At 34.5% G+C, this 21940-nt stretch overlaps 1 protein-coding gene across 2 annotated transcripts in view; it reads left to right on the top strand.

Moving 5' to 3' along the window:
- Positions 1–21940, top strand: part of LOC133174291 (THO complex subunit 2-like) — a 46917-nt gene that overhangs the window by 5384 nt on the left and 19593 nt on the right. For both annotated transcript variants that reach the window (XM_061309378.1, XM_061309379.1), the window contains exons 7-33: positions 3687–3847; positions 4057–4143; positions 4654–4797; positions 5621–5793; positions 5980–6181; positions 6455–6615; positions 6890–6991; positions 7174–7258; positions 7353–7446; positions 7848–7928; positions 8124–8220; positions 8314–8431; positions 8579–8758; positions 9157–9321; positions 9608–9670; positions 11430–11524; positions 13310–13436; positions 13830–13971; positions 17298–17455; positions 17693–17821; positions 18415–18543; positions 19960–20028; positions 20152–20267; positions 20504–20570; positions 20982–21069; positions 21447–21555; positions 21767–21940. The exon at positions 21767–21940 is cut by the window's right edge and continues 19 nt beyond it. In XM_061309378.1, the coding sequence (XP_061165362.1) occupies positions 3687–3847; positions 4057–4143; positions 4654–4797; positions 5621–5793; positions 5980–6181; positions 6455–6615; positions 6890–6991; positions 7174–7258; positions 7353–7446; positions 7848–7928; positions 8124–8220; positions 8314–8431; positions 8579–8758; positions 9157–9321; positions 9608–9670; positions 11430–11524; positions 13310–13436; positions 13830–13971; positions 17298–17455; positions 17693–17821; positions 18415–18543; positions 19960–20028; positions 20152–20267; positions 20504–20570; positions 20982–21069; positions 21447–21555; positions 21767–21940 (3316 nt within the window). The remainder of the gene's footprint in view (positions 1–3686; positions 3848–4056; positions 4144–4653; positions 4798–5620; positions 5794–5979; positions 6182–6454; positions 6616–6889; positions 6992–7173; positions 7259–7352; positions 7447–7847; positions 7929–8123; positions 8221–8313; positions 8432–8578; positions 8759–9156; positions 9322–9607; positions 9671–11429; positions 11525–13309; positions 13437–13829; positions 13972–17297; positions 17456–17692; positions 17822–18414; positions 18544–19959; positions 20029–20151; positions 20268–20503; positions 20571–20981; positions 21070–21446; positions 21556–21766) is intronic.

Genomic DNA, 21940 nt, shown 5'->3' on the forward strand with positions numbered 1-21940 from the left:
GTTACTAAATGTCATACACTTATAGGTAGGTCATGTAAACTGTTACTAAATGTCATACACTTATAGGTAGGTCATGTTTAGTAACTGTTACTAAATGTCATACACTTATAGGTAGGTCATGTAAAGTAACTGTTGTTTTGTTTTGAACATATTTTATTGACAATGTGTCAAAGGGATTGGACACAAGTTCTAAAAACTTAGATAGTCCTCTCCCATACATAAAATCTTAATAGCCATACAACATATACAAAGATTTACAATTTTACAATATTATACATGAACGTAGAAGAACAAAGACAATAGTTATTATTGCTAAGGAATATCAGTTGATATAATGATGATTATAATGACGTCAATAACCATATTAAAATAGTTTCAAAAGGTAGTAAATACAAGTACATGTAAGTGTTAATTGAAACGACCAGTATCCTGAATAAATTTTTGAACAATACCAAATATTTTTTCATTTTCCTGCAAAGATAACGATTCATCTCCCCATAGCAGTCTATGCACATTTAACATTTTTACATTATTAATTACAAGTAATGCATTCAACATTAAACGTCTAGCTACAAGATATTTTCTACACACAAAGAAATAATGATGACTATCCTCCTTATATCCACAAAAACAATTTGGATTCGTTATAATGTTACATCTATACAAGTCATGATTTAAAATACAATTGTGCCTTAATCTTGTATGTAAAATGTTCAAATACCTTTTGCCGTATGATAGATACTTGGGAGGCTTGTCATTATTATTATTCAATTTTCTTTTAAAAATTAACTGTTACTAAATGTCATACACTTATAGGTAGGTCATGTAAACTGTTACTAAATGTCATACATATAGGTAGGTCATGTAAAGTAACTGTTACTAAATATCATACACCTATAGGTAGATCATGTATCCTAAACTGTTACTAAATGTCATACACATATAGGTAGGTCATGTAAAGTAACTTTTACTAAATGTCATACACTTATAGGTAGGTCATGTAAACTGTTACTAAACAGGTTGGGGGAAAACGTAAATTCCGCTATAATAGTGGTATACCACTATTATAGTGAGATTCCGCTATATTTTCAGCCGTAGTTGTCCTCGATTTCATCAAATAACATACTTGCTGTTTAAAGCGCAAGTTATGATGGGAATAAAAATGAACAATAATTGGCATCCTTACATATTATGAATTTTATTTAAATTTCTGCCGATGCGTTTGATAATGCGAACACACTTTTTAAAGCGGAAGTTACATTTTTAACATAGCAACCAGTGATTGCGGTAGTATTGAACAAAGACTGACTCTTAATATCTCTCACACATGTGCACAAATTAGTGCTTGTAATAACTTTCAACTCATTTTGGAATAGGTTTGTCGAATTTATAGAAGAAAAGGTGATTTTTGCCTGCATGGTAACGGGTATGGAGGCTCGTTATGACAAATGAAAAAAAAGCTCAGCACATGTACATTTTAAAGGAACCGATTTGTGTCGTCTAAATTGTAATAAATATATATAATATGTCACTTTTCGAAGTAATCTTAAGTTTGTGTATAATGTTTCCTTTCTTGACGATGAATCCATGAATTTAAATGATTATTCTTAGCAAGAAAAGAAGAATTACACTTGTGCATGGAATTACCTGTAGACGTGACGTAAAATAAATTCTGCACGATTTATTGATTCTCTAACTTGCATGAAATTTTATATTTAACTACGATATACACTGGAAAAGAAACAATGAAATCCTATTTACCAGAAGTAGATTATTCTGTTGTAAATAAACGAAATACAAGGAGAAACAGAAATATGAAGATAACGAAAAAAGGCAATCTGAGCAATAATTTTTTTGCAGAGCGAATAGGTAGGATAAGGTGCTATGGAGGATTACGCATCCCTTGTCGAACATGGACTTTGCAAAATTCATTTATTAATAGTTATCATGAATTAGTGCATCGTTGTCTCGCCACAGCCGCTAAAATATTAAGCCCGCTTTTTTAACTACAAAGAAGCCATTATATGCACATTGAATTGTTTTCGCGTACGGTTATTTTTTCGTTTTTTTTTTTCCTATCACGACAAGGAACACACTTGTCGGCTGGGGATGCTCACTCCTCCATGACACCTGATCCCATCTTTGATGTTTTTTAGAGGTTCGTGTTTGCTCTGTTTAATATTTTCATTGTTTCAAAGGACTTTTGAGATTGATTACTGTTTGTTATCTTCATATTTCGTACAGTATTTCAAGCAAATTGAAAAAAAAATTGAACCCATTTAGTTTATTTTCTGTCGTAAAGTGCAAAAAATTTGAGTGAATTACATTATATTTTTCTTACATCTATTTATTAGCTCACCTGAGCTGAAAGCTCAAGTGAGCTTTTCTGATCACATTTTGTCCGGCGTCCGTCTGTCCGTCTGTCTGTCCGTCTGTCCGTCCGTCTGTCCGTCTGTCTGTCTGTAAACTTTTCACATTTTCAACTTCTTCTCAAGAACCACTGGGCCAAATTCAACCAAACTTGCCACAAAGCATCCTTGGGTAAAGGGGATTCAAGTTTGTTCAAATGAAGGGCCACGCCCTCTTTCAAGGGGAGATAATTAGGAATTAGTGAAAAAATAATGGCATCATTTAAAAATCTTCTTCTCAAGAACCACTGGGCCAGGAAAGATGAAACTTATGTGGAAACATCCTCAGGTAGTGTAGATTCAAGTTTGTTCAAATCATGACCCCCGGGGGTAGGGTGGGGCCACAATGGGGGATCCAAGTTTTACATAGAAATATATAGGAAAATATCTTTAAAAATCTTCTTCTTAAGAACAGTAAAGCCAAGATGTCATATTTATATGGAAGCATCCTCAGGTAGTGTAGATTCAAGTTTGTTCAAATCATGACCCCCGGGGGTAGGGTGGGGCCACAATGGGGGATCCAAGTTTTACATAGAAATATATAGGAAAATATCTTTAAAAATCTTCTTCTTAAAAACAGCAAAGCCATGATTGGTCATATTTTTATGGAAGCATCCTCAGGTAGTGTAGATTCAAGTTTGTTCAAATCATGACCCCCGGGGGTAGGGTGGGGCCACAATGGGGGATCCAAGTTTTACATAGAAATATATAGGAAAATATCTTTAAAAATCTTCTTCTTAAGAACAGTAAAGCCAAGATTGGTCATATTTATATGGAAGCATCCCCAGGTAGTGTAGATTCAAGTTTGTTCAAATCATGACCCCCGGGGGTAGGGTGGGGCCACAATGGGGGATCCAAGTTTTACATAGAAATATATAGGAAAATATCTTTAAAAATCTTCTTCTTAAGAACAGCAAAGCCAAGATTGGTCATATTTTTATGGAAGCATCCTCAGGTAGTGTAGATTCAAGTTTGTTCAAATCATGTCCCCCGGGGATAGGGTGGGGCCACAATGGGGGATCCAAGTTTTACATAGATATATATAGGAAAATATCTTTAAAAATCTTCTTCTTAAGAATAGCAAAGGCTAGAATGGCTACATAATGACACATAAATTGATGTAGCTTTCATCAGAAACGTGTCATTAACATTTTTGCCGTATTTATACCCTGTCACAAAACTGCATTTAATTTTGATGTGCTGTATAATGTTTCATTAGCTTGAATCTATATACACAGTCATGGAAATATTGCTGTATGTTTATACTGTTTTACTAAGGTTGTTTTGACCTGGATCCTAACCGAGTGTTGGACATTTTACTGGAGTCGTTTGAGTGTCGACCACATCTAGAGAACTTTTACGTCCCGCTGTTTAAGGAGTATGTCACAGAGAGAAAAACACTCTGTCATATCCTTGGCTTCAAATTCCACTTCTATAAGGTTAGCGCAAGATTGTGTTTCAAATCTGACTTTTAAAAATTTGTAGCTGTTTTGTGCGTTTATAAATTCTAGATGAAAACATTTCCACACCAGTAGTCCAATACTGATTTAATGTCTGGTAAATTTTATTAACAAAATGGGATTTAAGACAAATCTTAGTTTTCTATCTTATTTAGTCCAGTTTTATATCGTATAAATTTTTACTGCAGGATGAAGAAACTCCTACTAGTTTATATAGGGTGGCAGCCTTATTACTACGACATGATCTAATTGATCTGGAAACGCTGTACGGTCATGTGAGTATACTCTTGAACATTTCTAGAATCTGAATTTTTATGGTCCTACATCAACTGAAAGTAGGTTTTTTCTTCATTACTTTACTGTAATAGGTAAATAATGACAACAGGGTTAGGGTTAGGGTTTATGATTTTGCATCATAAAGTAAAAATTATGGTCTCTTGTCACATAAGGCAGTGAGTCACTTAGTATAGTTTTTATCTGTAGAAAATAATGTTGGGCAGGACTAGATATTATGATAGATCACTAAATTTTCCCAACACCTTATTTTCAAGAAATATTCATTTACTCTTTATTAGTGAAACAAAATTTTCATGAATTGTTGTTGTTGCTTTTCGCGAACACAATGTCTTGCGTAATTAAGCAAAAATAAACTTCTCACGAATGAAAAGTGATTTACAGTATCACATATGATAGAGTCATTAATACAGAAAGTTGCTATGGCAGTCTAGACTGTATAATGCAATGCAGCTAAATTTCAGATTAAATTTTTTGTTTTTTAATTGTAGTTGCTACCTGCAGATGCTAAGATTAAGGAGTATCATCAGAAAGAAGTGGACGAGGCCAAGGCATACGCTCGGAAACTCAGCGTAGTCAGTCTGGCTGAGAAATCGGAGGAATCCAAGGAAACGGAGACGGTCAAGGTTGATCTGGTAGGTCAGAGGTCAGACTGTCCTTACAAAGGGTCTATGCAGTGTGAGAGAGATATATAACATGTACAATGTATATACATGTACATGTACTTTATCATACATTATTAAATGGTCAGGAATTTTGATGCTGTCTGATTGGTCTAGACGCCCTTTCCTGAGATGTACCTCAGAGTGAGTTCACCTCAAAATGATGTTCCAGGAGGTTTAATGGGTTTTCCCTCTTGACCAACCATAGATTTGCTCACATTTTTTTACCAGTCAAATTGCACGTTTTAAAGCAAGTGTCCTTGTGAATGTAAATATGGCACACGCCAGTACCGAACAGACTGAACACCTTTCTTAGTAAATAGTTGAGAATTTATTGTATAATTATAATGTGTTGTTATACCTATAAGTGTTTATATTTGTTTGAGACACGAAGTGAACGTAAGTGTCAAAATGTTTTAAAATTCCTGATCCTTTAATAAAACGGTTATTGACTTTTGAATTCGGTCTACTTGTGGTTATATGGATGTGGTCAGGTATAGATAAACCTCGACCTTCGGCCTTGGTCAACCAATACCTGACCAGGTCCGTATAGTCACAAGTACACCTCATCAAAAGTCAATAATTATATATTATCCTTGTAAAAAGAAAAAAAACTTACAACTACTGATTGATTAACATTTAAGGTGCATAAGCTACCCTTACATGTATACCCAAAGTATATGCATCTCATTTGAGAAGCTGATAAAGAGATTGTGCTTAACTTACAGGATCAGAGTGCAAACATGCAGAAAATGCTCATTTTTATGATAATTTTAAATAATCTTTTATTCATTAGTATGTGACAAATCAGAAGCTTGGATTGACTGAGGCACTGCTCAGCCTAGGGGTGTGGGGCAAAGCAAAGGAGATCTTAGACAAACTGCCAGAATTCTTCGGCACAGTCCACAAACAGATTGCTACAGGACTGTGTAATATGGTGCACTGTATGATGGATTCACTATATAAAGAGTAAGTACATGAGTACTTCTTGCTTATATGCTGAAGACTTCAGTGAATTGTTGGAGCGAATAGTCTTATAAAATTCTATGATGAAATATTTGAAATAAGTGCTTTCACAAGGAGTTTGCTAAATAAAGGGTATAATATGAAACAATGCAAATTGACATATTCATTCTGATTGTGATTTTTCCACAGTAATGCAGGCCTGCCCAGGAAAATTCTAAAAGGGAAGTTGTCTGGTGATAAGAATCTGATTAAGAATATACAGGAAGTGGGTTCGTACCGGGCACTGCACACTGAAGTGTTTCCTATCATGCGATACATCGGTCCTTATGCCTCGTGTGATCCCGTGTTATTAGTCAAGTTCATAAGGCTTGGTAAATGTTTTATGACCAAGGTAAGTAACTGGTGTAATGTAAATTATTCAGAATAATAATTTTGTGTTGTAGAGTTCTTGATGTCCTTAGATTGAAAGGTCAGCTGTAGCTTCTGAGAAATGTTTTCATTCATTATGTGCACACAAATGTACACTGTACTTGTACTTTAAAAATCAGAGACATTTGAAACTTTGTATTTTCATTTGCATTACAGCATTTTTAACAAGATGCTATAATACTTGTATGTTAATTTTGTTATTTCCCCTATCTGTGTATTGTGTGGCTGTTTACAGAGGCAGAATGGAGGTGTAACACCAGAGGATGACGTGGCATATTACGGATTTCTGAACATCCTAGACGAGGTGCTATTACCCAGTATGTCTATGCTACCATGTAACTGTTGTCTGTCAGAGGAACTCTGGACCTTCCTCAAACTCTTCCCTTATGAACTCAGGTAAACTACATGAATTTTTTTCATTTACCTGTAGGCTAGCAAACTCTCAGATCAACCCTCATTAAAATTTAATTTCTCTGGAAAAGATGACACACTTTTTTTAAACTGTTGATGGACAGAAAAATAAAAATCACACAAAGCTAGTACAGCAAAGATTTAAAAATAATAGCTGAATGAGGAAAATTTTATTTACATATATGTAACATAGTGATTATTTACATGTATTATCTGAGTTATGATGTGCAGAAGTTTTTATGAGCCTATACATATTTAGGTATCGCCTGTATGGGAATTGGAAGAACGACACCTACAGCCAGCATCCTAAACTCGTCCGAGTCCGGGCTGACTGTCTAGAGCGAGCTAAATACCTCATGAAGTGAGTACAGCATGATACAAGACAAATCAAAGATATATCTATTTCTTTCAGAGTTCATTTACCAAAGACAAACTCAAAACTTTGTAAATTAAGACATTATGTCATATTAATACCAGGTAATCTTATATCTCTTGTAAATGTAAATAATGTTTATACCATTTAATTTTGTTTGATTTTTCCAGACGTCTTTCAAAAGAAAATGTGAAGCCATCAGGGAGACAGTTAGGAAAACTCAGCCACAGTAACCCAGGGGTCCTGTTTGAATATGTAAATATCATCCTTTTCCTGAGATCACTGTATTTCATTTGTCCTTGGTTTTTAAGTTGACAGGTGCCCTGATTCTATAAATTCCTCTTTGTAGGTTCTCTCTCAGATCCAGACACATGATAATTTTATTGGTCCAGTGGTAGACTCACTGAAGTACTTAACATCCCTCTCCTATGACATGCTGGCCTGTATCCTTTCTTAATCTAGACAAAACTTCATTGTTTGTAGCGCAGTCATTAGCTCAGTCACTGCAAATGCTTCGGAGAATCAAGGCAGCATTTATCATCATGAAATGGGGCCACAGAGGGTACAGACTGTGGATGTTGTTGACATGTGCCTACAGCTTAGTTAGGACCACAGCAGAAAATATCCAGGGGAATTTAATTTGTCATGCACTTTTTATTTTGATGTAAATATACTTAATTTTGTTGTTTTTGTGAAGATGACATTGATAATATTTGTAGTTTGTGTGTCTGAGTTTTGGTGAAGATCAGACTTTGTGTCACATTGATGCATTTTTTAATACTTTGTCACTTGATCAATAATCAGCTTTTAATCAGTGCATTATTCATTCCCTAACTGACTACAGACTGTATTATTGATGCTCTGGCCAACCCTGACAAAAGCAGGATGAAGTATGACGATACAAACATATCAAAGTGGCTACAGAGTATGGGAATTTCTTTAATTTATACATTAACAGTTTTAACTTGTACATGTACATGAAATTGATTAATTTGGAATTTCAGTAAAATTTCTGTTATTGATGTATGTCAATATTTTATTGCAAATATCTCTGTTAATACAATGACTGACTTGCCACATGGTTGACATTCTCAGTAGTCTTCATTTCTGACTTTTACAGGTCTTGCAAACTTTGCTGGTTGTATATGTAGGAAATACCAAGTAGACTTGGCTGGGCTGATGCAATATGTGGCAAATCAACTCAAAGCTGGCAAAAGGTACACAGTGTGTCAAAAAATTGTACTCCATATTTAGCCCCTGTTCTGTTGTTGCTTTCAGTATACCTGATGTGAACTTTCTGTTTTTTGTAGTTTTGACCTGTTGCTGTTGCGTGAGGTAGTCACTAAAATGGCCGGTATAGAAATCTCAGAGGAAATCACAGATGACCAGCTTGATGCCATGTCTGGTGGAGAACTTCTCAGACAGGAGGTAATGAATGTCTGACTTTCACAATGGCAAAGACATAGCTTTTGCATCCGTTTCATTTTATACTTTATCTTGTGTATTAAGCAGGTAAAACTGTTTTTTTTTCCCCGTTTTCCGAGATTCTATAATAAGGAAGATATGAAATTTTAGGGTGGATATTTTGCTCAAGTGAGGAACACAAAGAAGTCATCCACAAGATTAAAAGACTCACTGCTAGAACATGACCTGGCTTTGGCTCTGTGTATCTTAATGTCTCAGCAGCGAGACAGCGTGATTTACGAAGAGAGCACAGAGAGTCATCTCAAACTCGTTGGAAAACTGTATGATCAGGTACGGTTCAGAATTAGTCAATGATTAGGTACTGTACACATGTAGTTCAAAATTACTCTATTATCAGATTCCATACAGTTCAGAAATACTCTATGGTCAGGTACAGTACAGTTCAAAATTTGTCTATGATTACTGATAGGTACAGCACAAATCAAAAGTTCTTTATCATTAAGTACAGATGAAAATGCTCTGTGATCTTTTACAGAGCAGATCATTAACACTTTGTAATCAGGTAGGGCACATACAGATACAGTAAAAAACTTTATTATTTCTGAATACTAGTGTACACTGTTAATTATGAATGATATCCAGTTTTTTGTTTCGTTTCAGTGCCCAGACATGTTGGTTCAATTTGGGAGTTTTCCACATGTATCTTATGTATAAATTTTGTGTTTCAGTGCCAAGACACTCTGGTTCAGTTTGGGAGTTTCCTGTCTATGCAGTTGAGCACAGAGGAGTTTGTGAAGAGACTGCCTACAATTGATACGCTGATCACGACGTATCATGTACCGGCTGATGCTGCCTTCTTCTTATGCCGTCCACAGTACACCTATGCAATCAATGTAAGCATTTACATTTCATTGTTTGATGTTTATGTAGATAATCAAGTCTTATCAGTTTTTAAGTATGTGTATATTTAAGTTCATAACCAGCAGAAAATAAATCAGTTGTAAAAGAACAAGTACATGTATATGTATGATTTATACAGCAGTTTGCCATCTTAAATGAAACTTTGAAATTAAAGTTTAAGCAATTGATGTACTGTTGTCGTTAAAATTTTAAAACTTTAATTTCCTACTAAAAATGTTAAGAACTTATCGATTTAAGTGGACTCTTTTGTGATTACAGTCTAAGTTTGATGAACTTCGCAAAATGGACAAAAATAACAAACAGTCTGGAAGCCAGTTAAAGGTACAGTAACTGTTCTCTTTTTGTCAAAGTCTTCATTATTTATTATGCCCCGCCATGAATATGGCCGGGGCATATAGTGTTTGTCATGTCCGTCTTCCGTCCTTCCGTCCTTCTGTCCTTCCGTCCTTCCGTCTGTCCTTCCGTCACACTTTGCGTTTAGCTCTGTTCAAAGCTCAGTTTCAAAGAAACTATCCAAGATATTTTTATCAAACTTCATATGCTGATAGATATTGATGAGGGCTATGCAACTGCATCAACATTTTTTGACCTTGACCTTTCCTTTGACCTTGACCTCACTTTTCTTAAATTAGTGTTTAGCTCAGTTTTAAAGATACCATTCAAGATAGTGTAATCAAACTTCATATGTTGATACATACTGATGTAAGCTATTCAATTGCATCAACATTTTTTTGACCTTGACCTTTATTTTGACCTTGACCTCACTTTTCTTAAATTAATGTTTAGCTCTGTTTTAATGAAACCATTCAAGATATTTTTAACAAACTTCATATGCTGATACATACTGATGAGAGCTATTCAACTGCATCAATATTTTTTACCTTGACCTTTCCTTTGACCTTGACCTCACTTTTCTTAAATAAGTTTTTAGCTCAGTTTTAAAGATACCATTCAAGATAGTGTTATCAAACTTCATATGCTGATACATACTGATGAGAGCTATTCAACTGCATCAACATTTTTTGACCTTGACCTTTCCTTTGACCTTGACCTCACTTTTCTTAAATTAGTGTCAAACTTCATATGCTGATACATACTGATGAGAGCTATTCAACTGCATCAATATTTTTTGACCTTGACCTTTCCTTTGACCTTGACCTCACTTTTCTTAAATTAGTGTTTAACTCAGTTTTAAAAAAACCATTCATAATATTTTCATCAAACTTCATATGCTGATACATACTGATGAGAGCTATTCAACTGCATCAACATTTTTTGACCTTGACCTTTCCTTTGACCTTGACCTCACTTGTCTTAAATTAGTGTCAAACTTCATATGCTGATACATACTGATGAGAGCTATTCAACTGCATCAATATTTTTTTACCTTGACCTTTCCTTTGACCTTGACCTCACTTTTCTTAAATTAGTGTTTAGCTCAGTTTTAAAGAAACCATTCATAATATTTTCATCAAACTTCATATGCAAATACATACTGATGTAACCTTTTCAACTGCATCAACATTTTTTGACCTTGACCTTTCCTTTGACCTTGACCTCACTTTTCTTAAATTAGTGTCAAACTTCATATGCTGATACATACTGATGAGAGCTATTCAACTGCATCAATATTTTTTTACCTTGACCTTTCCTTTGACCTTGACCTCACTTTTCTTAAATTAGTGTTTAGCTCAGTTTTAAAGAAACCATTCATAATATTTTCATCAAGCTTCATATGCTAATACATACTGATGTAACCTTTTCAACTACATCAACATTTTTTGATCTTGACCTTTCCTTTGATCTTGACCTCACTTTTCTTAAATTAGTTTCTGAATCAAACGTCATATGCTGATACATACTGATGTAAGCTATTCAACAGCAGCAATATTTTTTGACCTTGACCTTTCCTTTGACCTTGACCTCACTTTTCTCAATTTGTGTTAAAATGTTGCATTACTAATATACCCTTGGCGGGGCATTCATGTCCTATGGACATATTTCTAGTTTTTTATTAGTGTCAGCTACAGTTTTTATTTGCAAAGAGGTATCATATTTGACCATTATTTAATCTTTGTAGCAACAACGGTATATTGAGGCAGCAGAAGAGGTGATGAACCCGGTGGTGGAACTGATACAGCCGATATATAATCCACGAGTGTGGGAGGACCTCAGGTAGGAAATTGCTTGAGATGGAAGAAATTCATGCTAATAATAAAGCTACAGTCAAACTTTGTTATCTCAGAGTTGATGGCGATGAGAAAAAACATAGATATTGGAGCATATTTTAGATATTGAGGGTAAAATTCATAAGTGGTTGGTACTTCCAACTCTGTTGGACATATCCTATGTATTATGTCTCCCCTTCCAGGGGAGACATATTGTTTTTGTCGATTTTCTTCTTCTTCTTCTTCTTCTTCTTCTTCTTCTTCTTCTTCATCCAAATTTTGTCCAGGCCGTAACTTTAATACCCTTTGACATTAAGACTTCAAACTTGGAACATAGATAGATGACATTGAGAAGGAGTGCACACCACCAACATTTTGACCTTGACCTATTTATAAGGGCAAGGTCAATCTTTTACATCAAAATAGAGTTCAGCCCATAACTTGAGATCCCTTTGATATTAGGACTTCAAACTTGTAACATAGGAAGAAGACCTTGAGACAAAATGCACTGCATTAGAATTTTGACCTTGACCCCTTTCTGCCTTCAAGGTCAAATAAGGAAAAACACGATCTGGCCATAACTTGAGAACCTTTTGACATTAAGACTTCAAACTTGGAACATGCAGAGGTGGTATAAAGAAGGGATGCATGCCACCAAAATTTTTGACCTTGATTCAATTATTATAAGGTCAAGGTCAATCTTTTACATCAAAATAGAGTCCAAGCCATAGCTTGAGTACCCTTTGATATTAGGACTTCAAACTTGTAACAGAGAAAGAAGACATTGATACAAGATGCAACACACCAAAATTTTTGACCTTGACCTCTTTTCTTCCTCAAGGTCAAATAGCGAAAAAACTTGATTAGACCATTCCTTTGTTATAAAGACTTCAGACCTGGAACATGCAGAACTGGTATGAAGGAGGGATGCATGCCACCAAAATTTTTGACCTTGATCCAATTATTATAATGTCAAGGTCAATCTTTTACATTAAAATAGAGTCCAGGCCTTAGCTTGAGTATCCTTTGATATTAGGACTTCAAACTTGTAACATAGAAAGAAAACATTGTTACAAGATGCAACGCTTCAAAATTATGACCTTGACCCCTTTCTTCAAGGTCAGATAGAGAAAACATGACTAGACCATAACTTGAGAACCCTGACATTAAGACTTCAAACTTGGAAAATGGAGAGGTGGTATAGAGGAAGGGTGAATGGCAACATTTTTTTCACCTTGACCTATTAATAAAGTCAAGGTCAATCATTAACATGAAAATATAGTCTAGGTCATAACTTGAGAACTTTTTGACATTAGGATTTCAAACTTGGAACAAGGAAAGACAACATCGAGACTAAATGCACTGCATCAAAATATTTGACCTTGACCACTTTCTTCAAGGTCAAATTAAGAAAAACACAACCAGACCATTACTTGAGATCCGTTTGACATGAAGACTTGAAATTTTGTACACAGAATTTGAGTTGAGATGCACTGCATTATTATTTTTGACCCTGATCATATATTTGCACTCGTTAATGTTGGTAAAGAAGGGGAGGCATGTGTTTTTTGTAAAAAAAACAATACCCACTAGTTCAATTTTGAACATATCAAATTTTAAATGTACATGGATATCTTTTTTTTTTTTTTACCCATTATTAGAAAACAAGGCATTACAGGATATATTTTCACAGTTACAGATGTCACATGCTATTGGCTACACTGATGTTTTACTGTGTATGATATGGACGTTGACTGTATGTGTGAACAAGGTGTTGTTTTTCTCTTTTCAGTGCCACATTCTTTGTGACATTTTGGTCCATGTCTATGTATGATGTTGCTGTGCCTACAAATGTGTATGATAAACAGATACAACAGCTTAGTGCCCAGATAACAGCTATAGAGGACAATGAAGATCTGGTATGTAATACATGTAGATCCAATACCTGCATCAAAATAAATCCAATACCTACATCAAAATTTTCTTGTGGTCATATTTCTTAAATACCAAACTCATCAAACTTTCATCCCTTTAGGACAACCATGATAACTTTTCAGTTCATACCTTGTTGCTTAAAAATTTCAATTTTAACTGTCATCTCTACATGTACAGTGTATATTCAAAGAAGTGTTGTATGTACATGTGGTGTACTGTTAGTAAATTCAGGTCTCACAGTGTATCATTCTCAAATTCAAATTTTCTCCCCAGTACATGAATATTGAATATTACTTTGTGAAAATCAGAATATTTTCAAAAAAAATTTGTGAAAATCACTACCGACAATAACCTCGTTTTTCCTCTGCTTTTCTCAGCCCCAGAGTAAAAAGAAGAAGGAGAAAGAGAGATGCAGCAGTCTGATCGCCAAACTGAAGGATGAAATGAAGAAACAGGGAGACCATTGTAGCCGTGTGATGGCTCGACTGAAGGCACAAAGAGACTCCTGGTTCATTTCTAGTAAGTAAAATAGAGATGGTGTTACATATATGTGATGGGAAGATGGAAGTAATCTTGAGATTTGTGGTTTATTTCCAGTAAGTAAAACATTGATGTTGTGAAATGAGGTTATATTTTGGGTATGCTAAAAACTCATTATGACAATTAATTTTTAGGTCACCTGAGTCACTCAGGTGACCTATTGCTATCCGTTCTCGTCCGTCGGCGTGCGTCGTGCGGTGTGCGTCGTGTGTTAACATTTGAACATTTTTAGCTTCTTCTCTGAAACCGCTTAACCAATTTCAACCAAATTTGGCATATAGCACCTATGGGTGAAGGGGAACAAAAATTGTGAATTCCATGGTCCCTGCCCCCCTGGGGCCTGAGGGGTGGGGCTAAAACCACCAAAAATAATGCAATCTTTAAAAATCTTCTTCTTTACTCCTGGACATCAAGCAGTCAAACTGTTGGCATCATTATAATAAGCATTGAGTCCTCTACCAAAATTGTGAAATTCATGGCCCCAGGGTCAGGGGTTCTGGTGCTAGGGTGGGGCTATATAGATCATATAGGGAAAGTGCATTATTTCTTTGAAAATCTTCTTCTCTGCTCCTGGGTATTAAATAAAGTAACTAAGTACATAGTTATGAAGAACAAGAGTGCCTCTTTCAAAATTGTGAAATTCATGGCCCCAGGATCAGGGGTTCTGGTGTTAGGGCGGGGCTCTATTGATTATATAGAGAAAATGCATTAATTCTTTGAAAATCTTCTTCTCTGCTCCTGGGTATTAAATAAATTTACTAAGTATATAGTTATGATGAGCAAGAGTGCCTCTTTCAAAATTGTGAATTTCATGGCAGCTGGGTCAGGGGTTCTGGTGTTAGGGCAGGGCTCTATTGAGTATATAGTGAAAATGTATTAATTCTTTGAAAATCTTCTTCTCTGCTCCTGGGTATTAAATAAAGTAACTTAGTACATATTTATGATGAGCAAGAGTGCCTCTTCCAAAATTGTGAATTTCATGGCCCCAGGGTCAGGGGTTCTGGTGTTAGGGCGGGTCTCTATTGATTATATACATTAGTTAAAATGCATTAATTCTTTGAAAATCTTCTTATCTGCTCCAGGGTATTAAATGAACTAATTTAGTACATAGTTATGATGAGCAAGAGTGCCTCTTCCAAAATTGTGAATTTCATGGCCCCAGGGTCAGGGGTTCTGGTTTTAGGGCGGGTCTCTATTGATTATATTGTTAAAATGCATTAATTCTTTGAAAATCTTCTTATCTGCTCCTGGTTATTAAATGAACTAATTTAGTACTTAGTTATAATGAGCAAGAGTGCCTCTTCCAAAATTGTGAATTTCATGGCCCCAGGGTCAGGGGTTCTGGTGTTAGGGCGGGGCTCTATTGATTATATAGTGAAGATGCATTAATTCTTTGAAAATCTTCTTATCTGCTCTTGGATATTAAATGAACTAAGTTAGTACATATTTATGATGAGCAAGAGTGCCTCTTCTGAAATTATGAATTTCATGGCCCCAGGGTCAGGGATTCTGGTGTTAGGGTGGGGCTCTATTGATTATATAGTGAAAAGGCATTAATTCTTTGAAAATCTTCTTCTCTGCTCCTGGGTATTAGATAAACTAACTTAGTATATAATTATGATGAGCTAGAGTGCCTCTTTCAAAATTTTGAATTTCATGGCCCCAGGATCAGGGGTTCTGGTGTTAGGGCAGGGCTCTATTGATTATATAGTAGAATTGCAATAATTTTCTCTGCTCCTGGGTATTAAGTACATAGTTATGAAGAACAAGAGTGCCTCTTTCAAAATTGTGAATTTCATGGCCCCAGGGTCAGAGGTTCTGGTGTTAGGGTGGGGCTCTATTGATTATATAGTTAAAATGCATTAATTCTTTGAAAATCTTCTCTGCTCCTGGGCATTAAATAAAGTAACTTAGTACATAGTTATGATGAGCAAGAGTGCCTCTTCCAAAATTTTGAATTTCATGGCCCTTGGGTCAGGGGTTCTGGTGTTAGGGCAGGGCTCTATTGATTATATAGTAGAATTGCATTAATTCTTTGAAAATCTTTTTCTCTGCTCCTGGGTATTAAATAAACTAACTAAGAACATAGTTATGGTGAGCATGACTGCCTTTTCAGAAATTGTTTCATGGCCCTTGGGTCAGGGGTTCTGGTGTTAGGGATGGGCTCTATTGATTATATAGTAAAATTGCATTAATTCTTTGAAAATCTTCTCTGCTCCTGGATATTAAATAAACTAAGTACATAGTTATGATGAGCATGGCTGCCTCAGAAATTATGAATTTAATGGCCTCTGGGTAAGGGGTTCTGGTGTTAGGGCGGGGCTTTATTGATTAGATAGGGAATTGGCATGAATTCTTTCAAAATCTTGTGTGCGCCTGGGTATTTTTCAAACAAAGGAAGTGCATGGTTATGATAAGGAAGAATGCCTCATGGCCTTTGGGTCAGGGGTTCTGGTGAGGGGGAAAGAGCTCTATTGATTATATATAGTGAAAATGCATAATTTCTTTCAAAATATTTTTTCTACTACTGGTTATAAAGTAAAGAAACAAGTGTATAGTTATAATGAGAAAGGGTGCTTCTTCCAGAATTGTGAGTTCGTGGCCAATGGGTCAGATGTTCTGGGTAAGGATGGGGCTTTATTTATTTAATTTTATGGTGAAAATGCATTTCTTTGAAAATCTTCTATGCTTCTGGGGATGTTCAAGGCAAACAGAGTAAAAGTTTTAATATGCAAGGGTATTTTTACCAGATTTTTGAACACCTGGACCATTTAGTCAAATGTTCTAGTCCTGGCCAGGGCTCTATTAACTTGTATTCTGCTGAGCAAAGTTATTCCCCTTTGCCATTCACCTTTGATAATTAATCAATGTAAATAATGTATTTGAAAGCTTAATAGAATAAGAGAATTATGCAAGATAATTTATTGTATAATGAAAATGTACTTTCATAGATTTAATGACTTGGAAAGTCAGATAGGCAGATAGATACTAGACCAATTATTTTGTTGATGCTAATCATACTATTTTTCTTGCTTTTGGGCAACAAAGCTTCATTTTTCAGTTTATGGATCCTCTAAATTGTTGTATTGTACTCAGGTGACCGTTTAGGCCCTTGGGCCTCTTGTTCTGTTAGTGAGTTCTCTAACCTGATTGGATTGCATTCAAGATCTGATAAGCTACAATACGTAAATTAATCAAATGCAGAAAAAGTATGTCTACTGACTACAGTATGTTGAAAGCTACAAATGAATAATTATGAGTGAAATGCATGATCATTAACATAAATTTTGATCATTTCTGTACAGGATCAACAAAGAACGAGACGATCACACAGTTCCTCCAGCTGTGTATTTTCCCCCGTTGTTGTTTCACGGCCTCCGATGCAGTGTACTGTGCTAAATTTATCCACATCTTACACGATCTGAAGACTCCAAACTTCTCCACTCTCATCTGTTGTGATAGGGTAAATGTCAACATTACTTGTTCAAGTTTCATTTTTTAAAGTGCTCAAACTTTCTATGTATCGTGAGTACATTTTTAATTTCAATTTTCACAAAAAGAAAATACTTTCAAGATACATGTACAATGTACATATGTGTAATGCAGTGTAAAGGGTATCAAAAAAAATATATAATTTAAACTGTACATTTAGTTGGGTGAAAGAAGCCAAAGATATTTAATTTTTTTCATCTTTTGTTAGATATTCTGTGATATCACATACACTGTAACAAACTGTACAGAGAACGAGGCCCACAGATACGGACGATTTCTCTGTGCTTCCCTGGATACCATCATGAAATGGCACAGCAGTAAGGAGATTTATGATAAGGTAATATTGATTATAACAGAATGGCATCTCAAAACATAAATATATCTGAAACGTGACAAAATTGAAAAACTTAGAAAATGTACAGGATCTGTGACAAATTAATGTGAAACAATAAAAGAGAAAACTGAGGACTTCTCCTTAGATAACATGAATCAGGGATGATAACTGTGCTGTTTTTACTGGTAGGGTTGTGGTTTTATGTGACTAACTCCTGACTACTGATATATACATTATAGTTGTTGGATTCTATGAGGACACCTTGATTAATGCCTGTATATTATGGCATGATTATCTCGTAAATTTAGAGAACTGTTGATGACCGATAAGATTAGTTATACTTCATTATCTATGAAATTTAACTCTGTAGTTAACATCATATTGTTTTGAAATCGGGATAGATGAAGTAAAATTTTAACTCAAAGCATAGTAATAGGTCTCAAAAAATACCATAGAACTCTCCTGGAGAAGCGTTGTGAAAAAACATGTCTATACAAAGATTATTGGAAAACAAGTATGGAAATTTCCAATTCAATTAAATTTTCAAAATTGTTAATTGATCTTAAAAGCATTTTTAAATGGATTCTGTTTTACAGGAGTGTGCTGCTTACCCTGGTTTTGTGACGGTATTTAGAAAAGGAACAGACAGCGTTAATATCGCAGATCAGCTGGATTATGAAAATTATCGACATGTTTGTCATAAGTGGCACTTCAGAATCACCAAGGTAACATTAACGTGTTACACATGTTTTGTTCTTCTCAAATACATTCTGATTTGTAAGTGTTTAATATTTGTTTACATGTAGTAACTTTCATGTGAGGCAGACTGATTCTTGAGTTTTATTTTAACATGGAAATTTGGAATATCAGATCTACTCTAAGATGTATCTGTATCAAAAAAGAAGAAAAAATATCTGTTTTTACCCTCAGTTTTTAAAGAAGTGATAATGGCCTTGTTGATCAGAATTTATTATGAAACTTGGATGTCTTGTCACCCTTTGAATAATAATACATAATTGCTTGCTAATTTTCTGTTATTTACCTGTGTTAAATTATATGGCATTTTAATAACTTGTAATTAACAAGTGATTTTAATATAAACTCATTTTTAAATATGGTTAAATTGTGTCCCATTTATTTTTGATTAAAAATATACGTAACTTTGATTTACTTAGGCCAAAAAAAATTAATAAATAGTTTCTCAGGCACCACCGCATCAGGTCAAAAACAGCCGCATTGATCAATTTTATTGACATTTTGAAAAGGGAAATAACTCAATTTTCTATTTTTCCAAGTAGAAAAAGAAAATTGAGTCATTTCCCTTTTCATAACAGTAATAGATAGACGTTTTTATTAGATAAACAATATTCTAGTCTATACAGTCCTTTATTAATTAACTTTTAAAGAAATGTTTAAAATAACATAATTTAAAGTTGAGTACATAATAATTAGTATATTAAGAGTACAAAAAAGTGAGAATCAGTTAATATCATCATTTTGTTGAATGACTGACATGAAAAAAAAGATACCTGCTTTAAAAAAAAACCTGCCTGCCGCATTAAAATTTTGAAATATTTGGCCTGAGAAACTATTAATTAATTTTTTATGGCCTTAGGAACAATTTTATTATTATAATGGTTAAAACTTGCTAATATTTACGTAATGAAAAATATAGATCTTCAACATGTTCAATAACATGTAATTTACAAGTGACTTTAAATGTAGATAACGTGGCCTGTTCATTAATGTATGATAAACATGGGACTCTTTGATTTACATGTATCTGCAATTTACAACATAATGTGTAAATTCAGATTTACGTGAGAGACCAACATCAGTTCAGTATATTATTTATGAAGCCTAAGTCATAACTATTAAGTTCATTTATCATATGTTTGAACATGATTATGTAAATACATGTGACTTAAAATGTATTGTACTTTGGGCCAGTGGCCTTGAATACTCTAATCAATATATATTGATTGATTGACTTTTATCATTTTCCTTTGGCAGCCCTTAGTGGGACTGTCTCTGACTGTGACATTTTTTTAGTTACAATTCTGTTGAATTTTAACTAATGTACTACTCTTTGATTTACATGTGTTTTATGTTTTATGTTTATGTTGTTTTTTTCATTGTAGGCCATGGTCGCCTGTTTAGAGTCAGGAAACTATATCCAGATACGCAATGCTCTAATTGTTCTAACAAAGGTCAGTGTTCATTGAAAATAAATATAGGTGGAAAGGTGCAGTAAATATATTTTGTGAATTATACTAGAAACATAATTTCTGATTTGTGTTCAAAATCTTATTATCTGTTTGATATTACTGCAGATCTTGCCAAACTATCCCAGAATTCAGCAGTTTGGACAAGCTTTGGAGAGACGGGTGGATCGATTACGACAGGATGAGAAAGGAAAACGACCGGACATATATGCTCTGGCCATGATGTAATTTGTTTTAATCATAGATATTAAAACTAAAAAGATGATTTTTGGAATTGTTAAGGGATGCCAAATATTTTTTTTCCCCAAGTTGCAAAGTTGACACAATTTCTTGATATGCAACTGCATGATTCATAGAAAATTTACATTTGACAACAATTGCATTTGAAGTTTAGTAATCAATTGAAGTAACAGCAAATAGAGATGATTCTCATACAATTGCCTACTCGATTTCTCCCCAGGTATTCTGGACATCTGAAGAACAAGAAGAACAGCTGGGTTCAGGAAAACATGTTCCACCACAAAGAGGTTTAAAAAATACTCACATGTTTGCCCTCATTTTGATGAGTGTGAAATGATCATATTATTGATGTAAATTATGTAAATTAATGGATGTAGGAAATTATTAAAACTGCTGCTTAGAAGTATGAAACAATGAATGCAAAAGAAAGAGAGCAAAATTTGTCATTTGCAAATTTGAAAAAAAATTAACAAACCAACTCGAAAACACAAATGATGTACCACCTATATTACTAGTCACTGAAAACTGACTAGTTTTTCCTTAGTGAACCTTGAATCAAAAATGTTGTCAATATTTGCTGGTTTGTAGTATTTTCTCAATGATTTGTACATGCTGGTAAGGTTCTTTAAAATCTATGAAAATTGATGTGAGTCTATTGTACAAACTGTTTTAATGATTACACCTCTCAATTGTTGCAGATGAAGGGGAGAAAGCCTGGAAGTGGAACTGTCAAACAGGAATCCAAAGCAAATGGGGAGACAAAACCCTCCAAAGAGAATGGGGAGGGTAATTATTACTGACCATTATTAATGTTAATATCTATAGAAAGCAATTACCAGAAATGGACAAATAAAAGTTTCTTGATTAAAGAGTACATGGAGGACAGACTAGATAAATGATATTGAAAGAACTTATTGGACTGATTAGTAGTAGTTAATTAATAAATAATTAAGAAGTATGTGATGAACAAAATGGAAGTGAGATGTGAGTAAGTAGCTTTGATCAATAAATTGTTGTCTCTGAATGAAATGTATGGAGGGTGCATTTACATACAATTACAGTATTTGCAAATATTTGCATGCACAAAAATTTGCATTGAAATCCTTCCTTCAGAGTGTATAAGCCATTATTGTAAATTTGATTAATTTCCTTTTGATGTACAGGAAAGGAGTCTTCCAGTAGCAAAGACAAGAAGTCTGAAAAGAGAGAGAAATCAGAGGGAAAATCTAAATCTGACAGAAAAGACGATGACAAGAAAGACTCGGGGAGTGGGTAAGTAATGGTCACAGGGGACTATAAATAGTAAAAAAAAATCTAGAAAAGGCCCTTCATATATGTGTATGTTGTATATATTCCATATCTGTTTGGGGTGGATACATTTGAAGTTGTTGATAATAGGGTAAAAATGTGAATTCAAAGTCATTTCTGATGCATGGGGAAAAGAAATGAATTTGTTAAGAATTTTGTCTCTTTGGAAATTTAGAACAAAGAAAAGTTCAAAGGAAAAATCAAAAGACAAAGAAAAATCAAAAGAAGAAAAATCTCAAAAGGAGGATAAATCCTCCCAGAAAGAGAAGGGGGTGAAGAGAGACCCCGAGGATGAGGGGGAGAGGGGGCAGAATAAAGAGAACAAACGATCAAAGGAGGAGAAAAAGGA

This window comes from Saccostrea echinata, unplaced genomic scaffold (assembly GCF_033153115.1).
Source record: "Saccostrea echinata isolate AGI-Se365-2 ecotype Australia unplaced genomic scaffold, CSIRO_AGI_Sech_v1 ptg000057l, whole genome shotgun sequence".
NCBI classification, from domain to species: domain Eukaryota; kingdom Metazoa; phylum Mollusca; class Bivalvia; order Ostreida; family Ostreidae; genus Saccostrea; species Saccostrea echinata.